The sequence below is a fragment of the Camelina sativa genome, chromosome 4 (assembly GCF_030686135.1).
Source record: "Camelina sativa cultivar CO46 ecotype springtype chromosome 4, ASM3068613v1".
NCBI lineage: Eukaryota > Viridiplantae > Streptophyta > Magnoliopsida > Brassicales > Brassicaceae > Camelina > Camelina sativa.
In genome coordinates this window covers 20,118,492-20,131,850 of record NC_141883.1, presented here as the reverse complement: position 1 = coordinate 20,131,850, position 13,359 = coordinate 20,118,492, and the positions used below count along the sequence as shown (strand labels likewise).

The 13,359-nt window shown below is 33.6% G+C and overlaps 2 protein-coding genes and 1 pseudogene across 3 annotated transcripts; 1 reads left to right on the top strand and 2 right to left on the bottom strand.

Moving 5' to 3' along the window:
- Nucleotides 1–4,152: 4,152 nt before the first annotated feature.
- Nucleotides 4,153–5,993, bottom strand: LOC104783920 (FBD-associated F-box protein At3g49020-like; annotated as a pseudogene). The gene is made up of 4 exons (XR_015596313.1): nucleotides 5,977–5,993; nucleotides 4,959–5,830; nucleotides 4,735–4,869; nucleotides 4,153–4,640 (listed from the first exon to the last, which is right to left on the bottom strand). The product of XR_015596313.1 is annotated as an FBD-associated F-box protein At3g49020-like (transcript).
- A 162-nt stretch (nucleotides 5,994–6,155) lies between these two features.
- Nucleotides 6,156–8,234, top strand: LOC104780724 (large ribosomal subunit protein eL13z). The gene is made up of 5 exons (XM_010505246.2): nucleotides 6,156–6,455; nucleotides 7,014–7,133; nucleotides 7,241–7,374; nucleotides 7,587–7,745; nucleotides 7,846–8,234. The coding sequence occupies exons 2-5, from the start codon at nucleotides 7,028–7,030 to the stop codon at nucleotides 8,065–8,067; spliced, it is 621 nt and encodes a 206-aa protein (XP_010503548.1). The 5' UTR covers nucleotides 6,156–6,455; nucleotides 7,014–7,027; the 3' UTR covers nucleotides 8,068–8,234.
- Nucleotides 8,235–8,519: 285 nt separating this feature from the next.
- Nucleotides 8,520–12,106, bottom strand: LOC104780723 (uncharacterized). The gene is made up of 15 exons (XM_010505245.3): nucleotides 11,856–12,106; nucleotides 11,661–11,759; nucleotides 11,411–11,564; nucleotides 11,164–11,276; nucleotides 10,995–11,067; nucleotides 10,691–10,842; nucleotides 10,378–10,518; nucleotides 10,177–10,269; nucleotides 9,949–10,060; nucleotides 9,638–9,796; nucleotides 9,512–9,549; nucleotides 9,346–9,438; nucleotides 9,166–9,249; nucleotides 8,916–9,071; nucleotides 8,520–8,815 (listed from the first exon to the last, which is right to left on the bottom strand). The coding sequence occupies exons 2-15, from the start codon at nucleotides 11,730–11,732 to the stop codon at nucleotides 8,669–8,671; spliced, it is 1,587 nt and encodes a 528-aa protein (XP_010503547.1). The 5' UTR covers nucleotides 11,733–11,759; nucleotides 11,856–12,106; the 3' UTR covers nucleotides 8,520–8,668.
- Between the last annotated feature and the right edge of the window lie 1,253 nt (nucleotides 12,107–13,359).

Here is a 13,359-nt window from a genome sequence, read left to right as displayed (position 1 = left end):
CCTTCAATTATTGAATGAAATATTCTTTAGTTATACTAATGGTAATTTAATGTAAATAATATAGTAAGAGAAGAGCAATTAATAAAATGGGATATAAAAATTTATATAGGAGATATCAAAAGTTATTTTATTAGGGAGAATTCTATAAATTTGCATATTTTTAGTTTTTTAAAGTAATATATGTGTACGTAATTGATGGAGAAATAAAATTACAAAATTGTTTCCTAAAGGGGAAGACTATAATTGGTCATTAAATCCCTTATATAATTGGTCTTAGTTACGGTATGATATCAATGGATTTAATAAATTTTAATTAGTCGTTAGATCCCTATATATCTCAGATATTGGTATAATATTATTACTTGTTTTCATTTTTATTAGACTGGATTTTCTTAATTTTAAGATTTCTGTAAAAACACTATAACTACATATTTATATATAATGTTTAAAACAATATAACTACATATTTATATATAATGTTTAACTACGTAGTTATCCAAATTAATTTATATATTCATGTCATTTCAATTGGTGATCATATGTTCTTTTGGGCAAATATAGTTATTGTTTTTAGCAAAAGAATAAACATTGAGCCATTGAGCCAGTTTCAAATGATCTTCGATTCTTTCACTATTAAAGCTTTATAAAATTATTAGAAAAGTAACATTATTTATATTTCTGAAAATATGATTTTAAATAAATAAATATATATATATATATATTACAACTTATAATATAGTTATATTATTATATTACAATACATAGTGAAATTAATTTAATTTTAAAAATATGTAGGGGTAATATTTATCAACTTTTGAATAATATTTACCAATTTTAGAATTTATAGGAGCAAAATATTGTGTATATAAATAATACTCTATCTGTTCCAATTACAATGTATAATCTTTTAGCTTTTTTTTTATTTGTTCCATTTTATTAAACTTTTCAAGTTTCTAGGTACATTTTAATATTAATTTAATAATTTAACTATTTAAATTTTGTAGTATTTTTTCTATTAGTTGGATTTTGTTAAATGGTAAAACATTTATTGTTTCTTAATCTTTGTGATTTTAGTCAAAAAAAACTCTTATAATTTGGAACAGATGGAGTATTTAGGACCCCTATACCACAATAGCATCTTATTATAAATCTTCATGACAAAATTACTCATTAACAAGATCGTGACATGTGTCAATTATATTATTCAGATGTCGACAAATGTCAATTCATTATTAAAATTTTAAAAAATAAAAATGTAAAAATTCTAAACCTAATCTAAAAAGATTTTATATAAAGGTTTTATATAAAAGTAAATAGATAAAATAAAACCTAATAAACCTTGATGACAAAATTACTCATTAACAAGATCATGACATGTGTCAATTATATTATTCAGATGTTGACACATGTCAATTCATTATTAAAAATTTTAAAAATAAAAATGTAAAAATTCTAAAACTAATCTATAAAGGTTTTATATAAAATTATTTAGATAAAATAAAACATAATTTTATTTAAAATCTAATTATAAGATAAATATATATATATATATGCGGACAAGCTGGCACGACGAGCTAGAATAGAGTCGCATCAAATTACCTATGTGAACGGTTTTCCTACTAATTGGCTCGTTTAAGCTGATTCTTGTACTTTGCTGTCAAAAAAAAAAAAAGATAAATATATATATATATATATATACCATAAAATTCAAAATTAGAATATTTTTTACTTACTTTAATTTTTAGTTGCTATATTACAAGAAAAAAAAGATTCTTGAAGGAAAAAAAAAAAAGATCGTCTCATATTTTTTTCACCAATCAAATAATTTATTCAAAAGACTGTTATTGCAATATATATGATAGGAGTATGTAAGATTAACGTATGCGCTTTTATAACTATAAAAATGTTAAAGTGAAGAGACATATAACATGTTATTTAATGTGTTCATAAAGACAATTTGTTGGTAGTAGTTAAGACTAAAGAGTATATTTTAACAGTAAAATATATTTGTGTGTGCAAATAAACTTCTAGTGGTAATATAGACAGTAGATTTGTAAATAGATATACATTAGTGTATTATAGCAAAAAAAAAACAACTATTTTCTATAACTAAAAGCTTATCTCTTTACTTTTATACATTGTTTTTACTTATGAAAATAATTAAATATATATTCTTTGTTAAATTAACTTAAATTTTAATATTATTGAACTCATCTACAACTATTTTCTTTAACTAAAAGTGTATCTATTTTTTTTTCAACCAAACAATAAATTAAAAGGAATTTCCTCAGTTAGTTTCCCAAACCAGAGGAAAGGGGTTTACAAAAGAAACTTCAGAGATAATAGAATGCGAAGCACGGACAAGACAATCTGCTTTCAAATTTGTCGCATGCGGGATCTAAGAGATGGAGAATAGTGAAAAAAACTCCAGTGAATTAAACTTATCGAGCAAGTTGAAGAAGGATGGCCAATATTCAGGGGAATACACCATAGTGAGTAACTCAACACATATCCGCTCCATGGCCCACAACAATGTTTCTAACTCTGAATGCAGGGGGAGGGGCTCCGTCTTAGACACTTGGTCCCCAACAACAAGGTTCGCTCCTCACCAACGCAACACCACCAGCCCAATCATGAATGCTCATTAGTTGCTTTCCAAGAACCATCAATTTGACAACAAGGTGAAGAAACATGGACATTAGAAGACGGAGATGGAGCCGATATGACCGCCATAAAAGATAGCGTTTTTTCCCAGGCTAATTTATCGCCCAAAGCCTGAGCAGTTATATCATTCGTCTCGATCTCTAAACCTTAATTTTTTTTTTATGGCCTTGCAGATTGTCCATAAAAATCATGGTAATTGAAGAATTTGATCAGGATCACCCTGTTGAGAGACATCTCTCCAGAAAACAAAATCCAAATTTGAGTACACCGACTCATATGGAAAACCCTCTTATGAGACCGGAGTTAGAGATAAATCATAAACTTCCCACGAGTGAGGCCATTCAAAGAAAAATGTGATTAATAGTCTCAACTGGAGAGTCGCACCTTTTAAACAAGATATTTACATTGGACACATCGGTGTATCTATTTACTTTTATAGATAGTTTTTACTTACTAGAAATATTTACTTTATATTTTTTGTTAAATTTTATTTTATTTTAAAAACTCTAAACTCGCACATCGGACGGGTCCTAATCTAGTGTTAATATAATCGACTATGATATAAGTAAACAGAATTATAGGAAAATGGGTTTTGTAAAATGAATTATTTTCTGGTTGTTTATAGAAAAATACAGTTTTTTTTTTACACAATCGTGAATTTGATTATTTGAACACCAAACTAAGAAAGTACAACAAAAATATTATTGCTGAACGAAACAGGTAAATGCTCCCAAAAATATAGAGCCAAGTACATATATTGACCGACGACGGGTCACTATAATTGGATCTGCGTGCCTTCTAAAAATCGGGTCAAATGCTCCAATGGGTCGTTTTTTCAGGTCTGCGTGCTTTTGTAGTATGGTGTCAAAATTACTGCCTATATTACCTTCGGTCGAAGATTTTGTTTGTTGTGTAAATTTTAATTTGCCCAATGGCACATCTTGTAATATCCCACATGCCAACTGGTTATTTTGCTGTCAATACTGCTAAAATAAGAATATAGAGATGTTATAAAATTGTAGAACTCCAAAATAAAAGAATTAAATTGAAAGTAGTCAAAAGAGAAAAAATGGATAAACTAATATATATTTTGCTTATGATGGTTTTTTTCCTTTTTCTCATACGATGATTTCAACTAACACAAATCCTTAGTGAATGGTGAACATATATAATTTTTGAATGCTAACACAAAACAGAGATGTAGGCTATATTCATCTGTTGCTTTGAAAATGCAAAAGTTATTTTTTTGGCAATTCTAATGCATCTTTTGGATTGGCGATTGCTATATATATATACCAAATTGACTAAATATGGGTGCTAGATTTTATTAAGAACCCCAACTCATGTCACTTCAGCCAATTTACCCTGTGAAGTACTTATTATGCTTCAAAACATTTGAGAAAACCAATAATTGGAGAGATATATATTTTTGGTAGTTTGGGCACTTTCATCCCTTCTTTGTGTGTTTCTGAACTGCTTCGTGAACTCTGAGAAAATCATTGACTAAATTTGTAAAAAAGTTAACTACATAGATAAAATTGAAATTGGCAGTTCCATTCATCATCATCCCTTCTAAACATTTTTTTTTTATAAATCTACAAAATAGAAATCCTAATTGAACAGGAAAAGGAAAATATCATAATAATTAACTAGAAGAGTAGGTATCAGCTTCACACACGAGGTGACATGAATCTGAAGCCCTGGCCTCAGTAGCCAACTGGTTGAGCATCTCACGTCTCTTTTCCAACTTCTCGAGCTCTTTAGACTCGATGGGTTTTGTGGAGAGAGTTAGTTGCTTTCTTCAGGCGTCTTGCGTTCTTAAGGATGTATGTAGCCACTTCTTTCTCATCTTCTCGTTGCCAATCGTACTTTGTCCACACGAAAGTCTCAAGATGGAACCACAAACATTCAGGTACACACTTTGGTTGCTTCCACTCCCAGCCGCTCGGACTACCTTTGTTACGATAGTAATATGGCTGCGGCAAAAGCAATCAATCAATGTAATATTTAGAGATCATCAAAATACATGAAAGTAGAGCTCGGACTATCCTAAAGAGTGAAATGGCTTACGTCAATGAGCTTGAGGATTTGTAATTTAGGAGAACTATCGAGCATGAGCGAAAGAAGATTCCACCACTCTTCTTTGTTTGTATGCAGCTCCAAAGATAGAAGCTGATAGAAGATTTTACCAGTGGGATACTTAATCTTGTACAGGAGACAAAACAATGTTAGTAGCCCTATGGCACATAAAAGAACCCTATGAAATGAAAAAAACTTAAAAATCTAAAAGTTACCTCTAAGGGTGATAAGTTAAAGGAAAGACGTCTGGCTGCAGTTAGAGATTCCAGGATGTTCTCATTGGTTATATCAGAAACGTGACTGACTTTTGCTTCCACAAGCTCTGGCGCATCCTCAATTAAAAAATACTCAAGCCCACTGAACCTACTGATGTTCAAGTATTTCAAAGAAGGAGCATTTATCACATAGCCACCATCACCTTCTCCACTGTATTCATCATCAATGGTTAGTCTCTGCAACGATGGCACGGCAATAGTGAAGTTCTCTACATTGCCAGATATATTCACGACCAAATCTTCAAGACAAGGGCAGCCACATAAAAGGTTGGAAACAGATTCTTCGTTTTGGAAGAATACATAGGAAAGGTGTAGCTCTCTTAGAATTTTTAAAAAAACACGAGAAGGAAAGTCTAAACAATTGAAATACTCGAGTTTCAAGATCTCGAGTGTATCATTATATGTACACAAAACACTCGGAAATCTTACTGAGCCTTCCTTCTGAAATTCAAAACTGAGTACCAATTCTCGCACATGGCGTGCAAAAGCAATTCCAATCCATATCCCAACATCCGAAGCATCACAATTCTTTTCTTCAACTATCAAATGCAGACTGTCTAGAACTGGTGCTTTATGTGAAATCAAAGATCTGCAAACATCCTCTGAAAATGTACGGTGATAGCCAGAATAGAACTTGAGTTTTGGCAACAACTTCCAAAGAGATCTCCAATTTTTAGACAAAACACTCAGTGGCTATGGCAGTTTTTGTTGGAAGTGAAGACAATATATCCACAAGCAAAGCTTCAGGCAACTCACTGATCCTGTCCTTGTTCGCAACACCTCGATTACTTAAACCTAAACCACCGATTTTGCTGTATTCAAAAAACAAAATAACAAAAAGTTAAGATCTTTAGGGTTCACCACAGAGATTAAGGTCGGGGCTTACAACTAAGAAAGCCATATAAATAGATTCCGAGCAAGAAAAGAAAAAGAAAAAAAAACCATAAACGAGACATACCGCTGTTGTTGTTCCATTATCGTTAAACAAAGACAGCAATTTGGAACAAAATCCTTCAGATTACGAACGCTCCAAACGCCTACCACACTAAATCCGTTCTGATGCTTACATTTGATTAATATTGAAAAGATTCAGCTTCAAACTTATATATTCACTTGTGGTTTTTTTTTTAATTAGACAGACAGACAAAAGGATCCAAATGCATAGACTCTGAAGAAGAAAGGAAGAAGATGACGGAAGCAAACTAACTTGAGTCTTTTCGTTTTTCCCTTTTTTGAGTTTTTTTAAAAATATCCAAAAACATTCACAAGCTCAAATTTGTTTGTTTCCGGCCCAGGCCCAGGCCCAATTAGACAAATAGCTAACAACATTTTTTAGGGCTTTGATACTATAAAAACCTCGTAACCCTAGAGTTGCAGAGAGATACCTCCTCACCAGTCCGTCCAGCCGCGCAAGAAGAAGCTTCTCTCTCTCTCTGTGTGAGTTTTCTCGTTCCTCTCCTCTCTTCTACTTCTCGTTTCTGTGAATCTCTCCCTCGCAGCTTTCTTTATGTATTAGGGTTTACTAGATTGTTTCTTCTCTCTTGTCTCTGCTCCTGGTATTTTCTAAGTTCGTTGCTTTCTTCATTTCGAGATTTACTGACCTGATGATATAAGCGTCTTTAGAGTCTGTTGTTTGTTCTGCTTTAGAGATTTATCAAAGTATCGCTCTTGGAATGCGTAAGATTAGAGTTTTTATTGATGAACTGTAAAATGTAGTTTTCATACCGTTGGAAATCTCTTGAGAGTTTTGAGATTCTTTGCTTATAAGTCGTCATCTTTAGAATGGTTTTAAGAAGAGTTATCTCTAGATACTTCGAAGTATTACAAGCTTTTTGTATCAGTTTTGTTTGTTTTATGTTAGCTAAAGCATTGAGATGGATCTTACGGTTTGCGGTGTGAAAGTTTCATCATTTTGATATCTTTAGAGATACATCAATGGTTTTTGAATGTATGATTCACTAATGGAGCTGATTGTTGTTGGGTTTTTTTTTGCAGCTTGAGGTGACGAAATGAAGCACAACAATGTTATCCCCAATGGACACTTTAAAAAGCACTGGCAGAACTATGTGAAGACATGGTTCAACCAGCCTGCCAGGAAGACCAGAAGAAGAGTTGGTTAGTTATCTCCCCCCCCCCCCCCTTTTGTGTCATGTTTCTGTTTAAGCTTACTCGTATGGTTTTCCAGAATCTAATTGTGTGTTTTGTGTGTCATGTCTACTCAGCGAGGCAAAAGAAGGCTGTGAAGATCTTCCCTCGTCCAACATCTGGACCTCTCCGCCCTGTTGTGCATGGTCAGACTCTTAAGTACAACATGAAGGTCAGAACCGGTAAAGGATTCACTCTTGAAGAGCTCAAGGTTTGTAACATCTATCTCTCTTTGTCTGTCATTTATTCTTGTAGCTATCAATTTTCATTTGTTGATTACATTAGGCTGGTTGGTACCCTTGATTTCTGATTGATGATGATTAAATTAGGCTGGATATTTCTTTGTTTTTGGAGCTGTCATGTTTCATTTCTTGCTGAATATTTTTGGGATTGTTGATTTCTGATTGCTTTTTATTAATATAGGCTGCTGGTATCCCCAAGAAGTTGGCTCCTACAATCGGTATCTCTGTTGACCATCGTCGCAAAAACCGTTCTTTGGAGGGTCTTCAAACCAATGTCCAGAGGCTGAAAACCTACAAGGCCAAGTTGGTCATCTTCCCGCGCCGTGCCCGGAAGGTTAAGGTACTATTTCGAAGCAACAAGTTTATGTTTTATTGGTCTTCATCATTTTGGTTTGATTTGGTACTGATCTCTTGTTCTATTTTTGTTTGTGTTGTGTCAGGCTGGTGATTCTACACCAGAAGAGTTGGCCAATGCTACCCAAGTCCAAGGAGACTACATGCCTATTGTACGTGAGAAGCCCACTATGGAGCTCGTTAAGCTGACCTCAGACATGAAGTCCTTTAAAGCATACGACAAGCTGCGTCTCGAGAGGACAAACAAGAGACATGCTGGTGCTAGGCTCAAGAGGGCTCAAGAGGCTGAGAAAGAAGAGAAGAAGTGAGGATCCTTCTTCTTATTTAGAATCTTTGTTATCATCTTTTGGATCTGAATTTTGGTGTATCAAACTCTGTTTTTTGTTTCTTCAAGTATTGTATCCTTGAATCTTTGATTTTGCTGATACTTTGCTTCTCTGGTTTTATGAAAAAGATCATATCACACATTTTGCCATCTAGTCGTACCCACCTTTTTACTGTAGACAAAGTATTTTTAGCTATTTGAAAATTTGTCTCGAGTACGATTGTTTTACTTGTGCAACACTTCTGCAACATGTACTGTTCTGCTTAGTTTCTAAAATCACTCTAGTGCCGATTAGAACAATATTTAGCGATGATGTTCATTTTTTAGTCAAGGCGACGACGACATGTTACATAATCTATACTCTGGTCAGAAGAAGGGATCTTTCCACGTAAACATTTTTGTTACTTCATATTTCCATAGTTGATATATTATAGCTTGAGAAACATTCCAATATATTCATGTTTTCAGCAGCGAAAAAAACCTAAAAGACACTTGTTTCTGTAGTATAGGTAGGAAAAACAAAACTAAGTCGACCATAGCAAAATGAAAACGACAACGAAAAAATGGGTTTTTAAATTGGAGCTTTAGAAGTCATGAAAGAGCATTATTGCATCATCGAGTTTAAACCTACTGGCAGAAAGCAACATTCTCTTGGCGTTAACCTTTTTCACTCTCTCCTTTAGTGCTCCTTCCGATGTGTTTTTCAGTATCTTCGATGACAACATCATCAACTGCCACAAACGCAATAACAGTTTCTTTTTTTTTTAGTAATAGGAACATCTAGGAATCCATCAAATCCACATTTTTAGTAATTTCAAAGCGTGGACTAACCTCTTTCTCGGAATCTCCTTCATGGGTCAACCTGAGACTCAAGTTTAAAGAAGCATGATACATCTCATCCAACATTTGCCTCGTCACAATCAACTTGTTTACCTTCCACAATAAGAAGGACGTATATCCAGAACCACCACCCGTAACCACGAATTTCTAAAACAACATAACGAGGAAAATAATGAATCTACATCTAAAACAATATTTCATTTAAAAAGATTTGGTTACAACTTGGTAAAAAAGATAGTACCTGCATATGTAAGTAACTATCTTTCCACATCTTCAGAAGGATTTGAGGCGTGTCTTTCTTTTCAGTCAGCGCGGCATCAGCAATCTTAAAAAAATAAAAAAGTTGATGTAAAGTTAGGAAACTGGTTATCACCAAAAAATATTGTTTCAATATTTCACTATAAGAAACAGTCTTTTTAACCTTATCGGTCTCAACAAAACGCCCTTCTTGTGATAAGTATCTAAACATTCTGAAAGCTTCTTTCCCATATCTTCTCATAACTACTGCTTCCATCTGAAACCATCTCAAAGATCTCATTTTCAATTTCAGAAATATTTCAGGAAATATAGAAAAAGATGAAACACACCTCGTCTTTCTGTGCTACGCTGATAATTGATTTAAAATCTGCAAAAACCAATTAACAGAAGAAATTATAAAAGGTAAGTTTGAATACAAAAATCAGCTGAATAGATTGTTGATGGAGTTACTATACCAACTATATATGAACTATCCATTTCTATCACAAATGCTGGTATATAGGAAGACGTTGCACACAATTGATCAAGGCATGCTTCAACTCTCTCTTGTAACATAGTACGACCTGCTTCTGTCTTTATAACCTCTTCATAAATGGAACCAACCGACATTGGAACTGTTTAAAGAGGAAAGCAAATTCAGTAACCCGACAGAATTTTCATAGGTGACTTTGGTGGAGAGTGTAAATTGATTAATCAATCGCACCAAAAACAACAATCGAAATTTCAAAGATATCTAACGAAAATGAGTAAGCATCTCAGATATTACCCGACTTGTCTGTTTTCACCTTCTTCTCCTGCGATCTTCCTACTTCTAACATTGCCCTCAAGACAATGGCACATCCTTCATCCCTGCGTTCTTTCACTATCTCCACACACACCTTAAACAAAGAAACAGGTGGTCAAAAGACTCCTACAGATAGATCAGGAAAATTAAATTTTGAATACCAATGAATACCAATAAAATAACCTCAAATGAGAGACACGGGTAACTGACCTTATGTCTAAGGCGGCGGATGAACTCATCAAAATTAGGACGCCAAATCACTTCATTGCTCGTAGGTGATAAGTCCACATCACGTTGCTTACGCTGAAATATTCGGTTCAGAGAGAAACATCAAAACAAAAGGTATTTAGTGCTACATCATCGAGAAATGTATCCCTATTCTCCAAAGCTGCATGGTAAGAATGCTGATACCTTCCCCTCAGTGATGTTGTTATCATTCTCGGCTATTGATGAATTTGAATCTTGTTCAAATACAAGTGGAAACCTTATTGTGTCAACTGGAGTTGCTGCTTCAAGAACACGTTCCTCTAAGGTTTCCGGTTCTTTAAGAATCTGCACAGTTAAAGAAATTTTGTTATTAATACCAAAAAAGAAAAAACAGTCAAACAGAGATTCATATCGCTGCAATTGGTAGATCTAATAAACAAGAAACTGATATATCCGGAAAAATATAAAGCTGTTAGTTTTCATACACATATTACAACAGAAAGACTTTATCAATTACCTTGGCAGCCTTAGGGCCTCTTTTCTTTGCCGGCTCATGTTCTTTGTTTGCAAGAACAGGTTCGGGAGAAGGAATGCGCTCAACAAAACGGGCAGCAACCAATTTCTGAAGAGAATCTTTGATCACTTTTGAACCTATCGATTTTTCTGAATCTGATCATGTATGAAGAAAACATGTATAACAGATTAGAATTCATTTGTTATGACACAATATTGTAATCAAAACGAGAAACACAAAGCCAACGCCTACAATGAGAGTATTGTGGCAATACAACACAGGAGGTAGGTAAGATATTAGAACTCACCTTGGTCTCTTTCTATCAGCTGTCCTAAGGTAAGCCTACCGTTACAAAGTAAACCATCAAGAACTGCACCGCACTGTACATGTAGATCAAACGTATAAGGTTAGCATGTCTCGAAGCACAACCAAGTAAGTCAAACACTGAACAGAGCGAAGAAGAAGCAGGATTAAACCTGAGACCCAAGTTCTTCGTTTACAATCCTTGAAAACTTGTTATACCTCCCACGATGAAGAATGTTGCTAAGCAGCACAAGGTACTGTACAGTAGCTTTGCTATCGGAACCATCTACACATCGAAAAGATACAACAAAACTTTCATGATTACTCTCTCTTTCTGAGTTTCACAACAAGAAGAAAACCTCAATGTTTAGTTTACTAATCACAAAACCTATTCGGAACTCTTAAAAACTCAGGACTAACCAGGCGGCTCAATAGAGAATGCTTGAACGCAATTGTGCTGAATCAAGAGGTACAAAATATCCTTGACTTGGTTATGATTGATTTCAGATTCGGGGAAACGAGAGATGTCTCGCGAAGAAAGAGGTCCTTTGCGGAGAAGACATTCACAAACTTTCTGCAAATAAAGCCAATCACCAAAACTCATTTAACACAGGAATCATAGATTTCATCATCTTTGGAAGGGTTCATCAAAGTAAGTGTGTCAATTTACCGATACGACGGTTCCGAACTGGACTGAGATAATGTGGACGGCGTAGACGATGCCATACTCAGCCGTCTCCATGATTAGTGTGACACTTGTTGTCTTCTTCTGTCTCCCGCAAACACACAAACAACAACACACAAAAGGGTTTTTAGCAAAATCGCAAATTTGACTAAAAAGTACAAATCTTTTGAAAAAAAGTACCTTCTTTACGCTTCGATTGACTGATATAAAGTGTCAAAACCCTTGACGGGTTTCGGTGACAGAAGATAGCTTCCGCCGGTGGAGGAAGGGTGATCGGGAAGTTCTCAACTTTTTTTTTTTCTGCGATTGTTTGTTTAAAAACCTTAGCCCAATTTGATGGACGGTAAGGCCCAATTTGATGGAGGGTGAGGCCCATTGCTTCTCTATTTGTGTATGTCGGTAAAGAAGAACAAACACAAATCAAATTCTTCTATTTGTAATTATTATATGTGATGGCTTTACATTTTTACATGAATTGAAGACCATGTTTTTAATTAGGAAAGAGAAAATGATTTTTTCAGCTACATGAATATGACTTTGTTTTTTCTTTATCAAATAAAATTGTATTCGACGTTTTTTCATGTATAGGAGATTTAAATCATCGACTTCTATTTGCATAAATAACTTTGTTTCATCTTAAATCAGGTAAAACAAACATTTTTGAGTTTCTAAATTCTACTCTGATTCTTTACTTAAGCTATTGCAAGCAAAATTATGGTCGTGAATCATGATAACGTAGTATAGTGATATAGACCCAAAACAGTGATACAATACTGTGGTTTCAACTTTCAAATCAATAATTTTGGACTAACAAAAGACATTTCACGAATCACGACTAAACATATATATCCATATTCAACTAATACATTTTTTCTGCCCTTTTATCAAAAGTAAGTTAAATGGTCTAGTAGTTGTTACATGTGTTGTTGTAAGCTAGGTAGGAGTTGTAAATAATTTGTCTGTTGGAATTCATAACTGTTTTCATTTCTCTTCTAAACAGATAATTTTATTTTATTAATGTTTGACATTATATATTCGTTGTCTACCTAATTTTTTATGACTTTACACTTACCTAAATTTAAGCTTATAATACCAAATTAGTCAATTTAAGCTATGCTTCTTCCTTTTGATATATATGAACAACACATTAAAACAAAACAAAAAAAAAATCATAGTTTAATCGTTTTATGATGTTGAATTATTATCCAAGTTCAATAATTTATATTTAAATGGTGTGCTTGTCTCAGACAAAACAACTAATCCAACTAAAGCGATATATATTTAAAAATTATAATATGGACAAACCAGAATTGATAACTTCAAAAAGATGTATGTCCCATTTACTCTTAACGTTCAAAGGTTTTTTTCCCCCTTGGTCATTTAGCACTAATAGTATTATTTTCTTTCTTTTGTATATACAATATCAACAAAACCTTTTGGACATTTAACCCATAATTTTTTTCTGATCCGGAACTCAGAAAAGTTAATTTAAAACTCAAGCTCCTGAATCGTGATCTTTAGAGGCACTTCATTAATGATCGAATTTTTTTAAAAAGATCACTAATTAAAAGTGTGTACACTTCATTTAGTTTATAGTTATACCACCCACCTCCAATTCTTAAGATTATTATCTTCTTTGTACAATTGTGCTACGTACGTAGGAGCATCTTTGAAATTGTGCTAA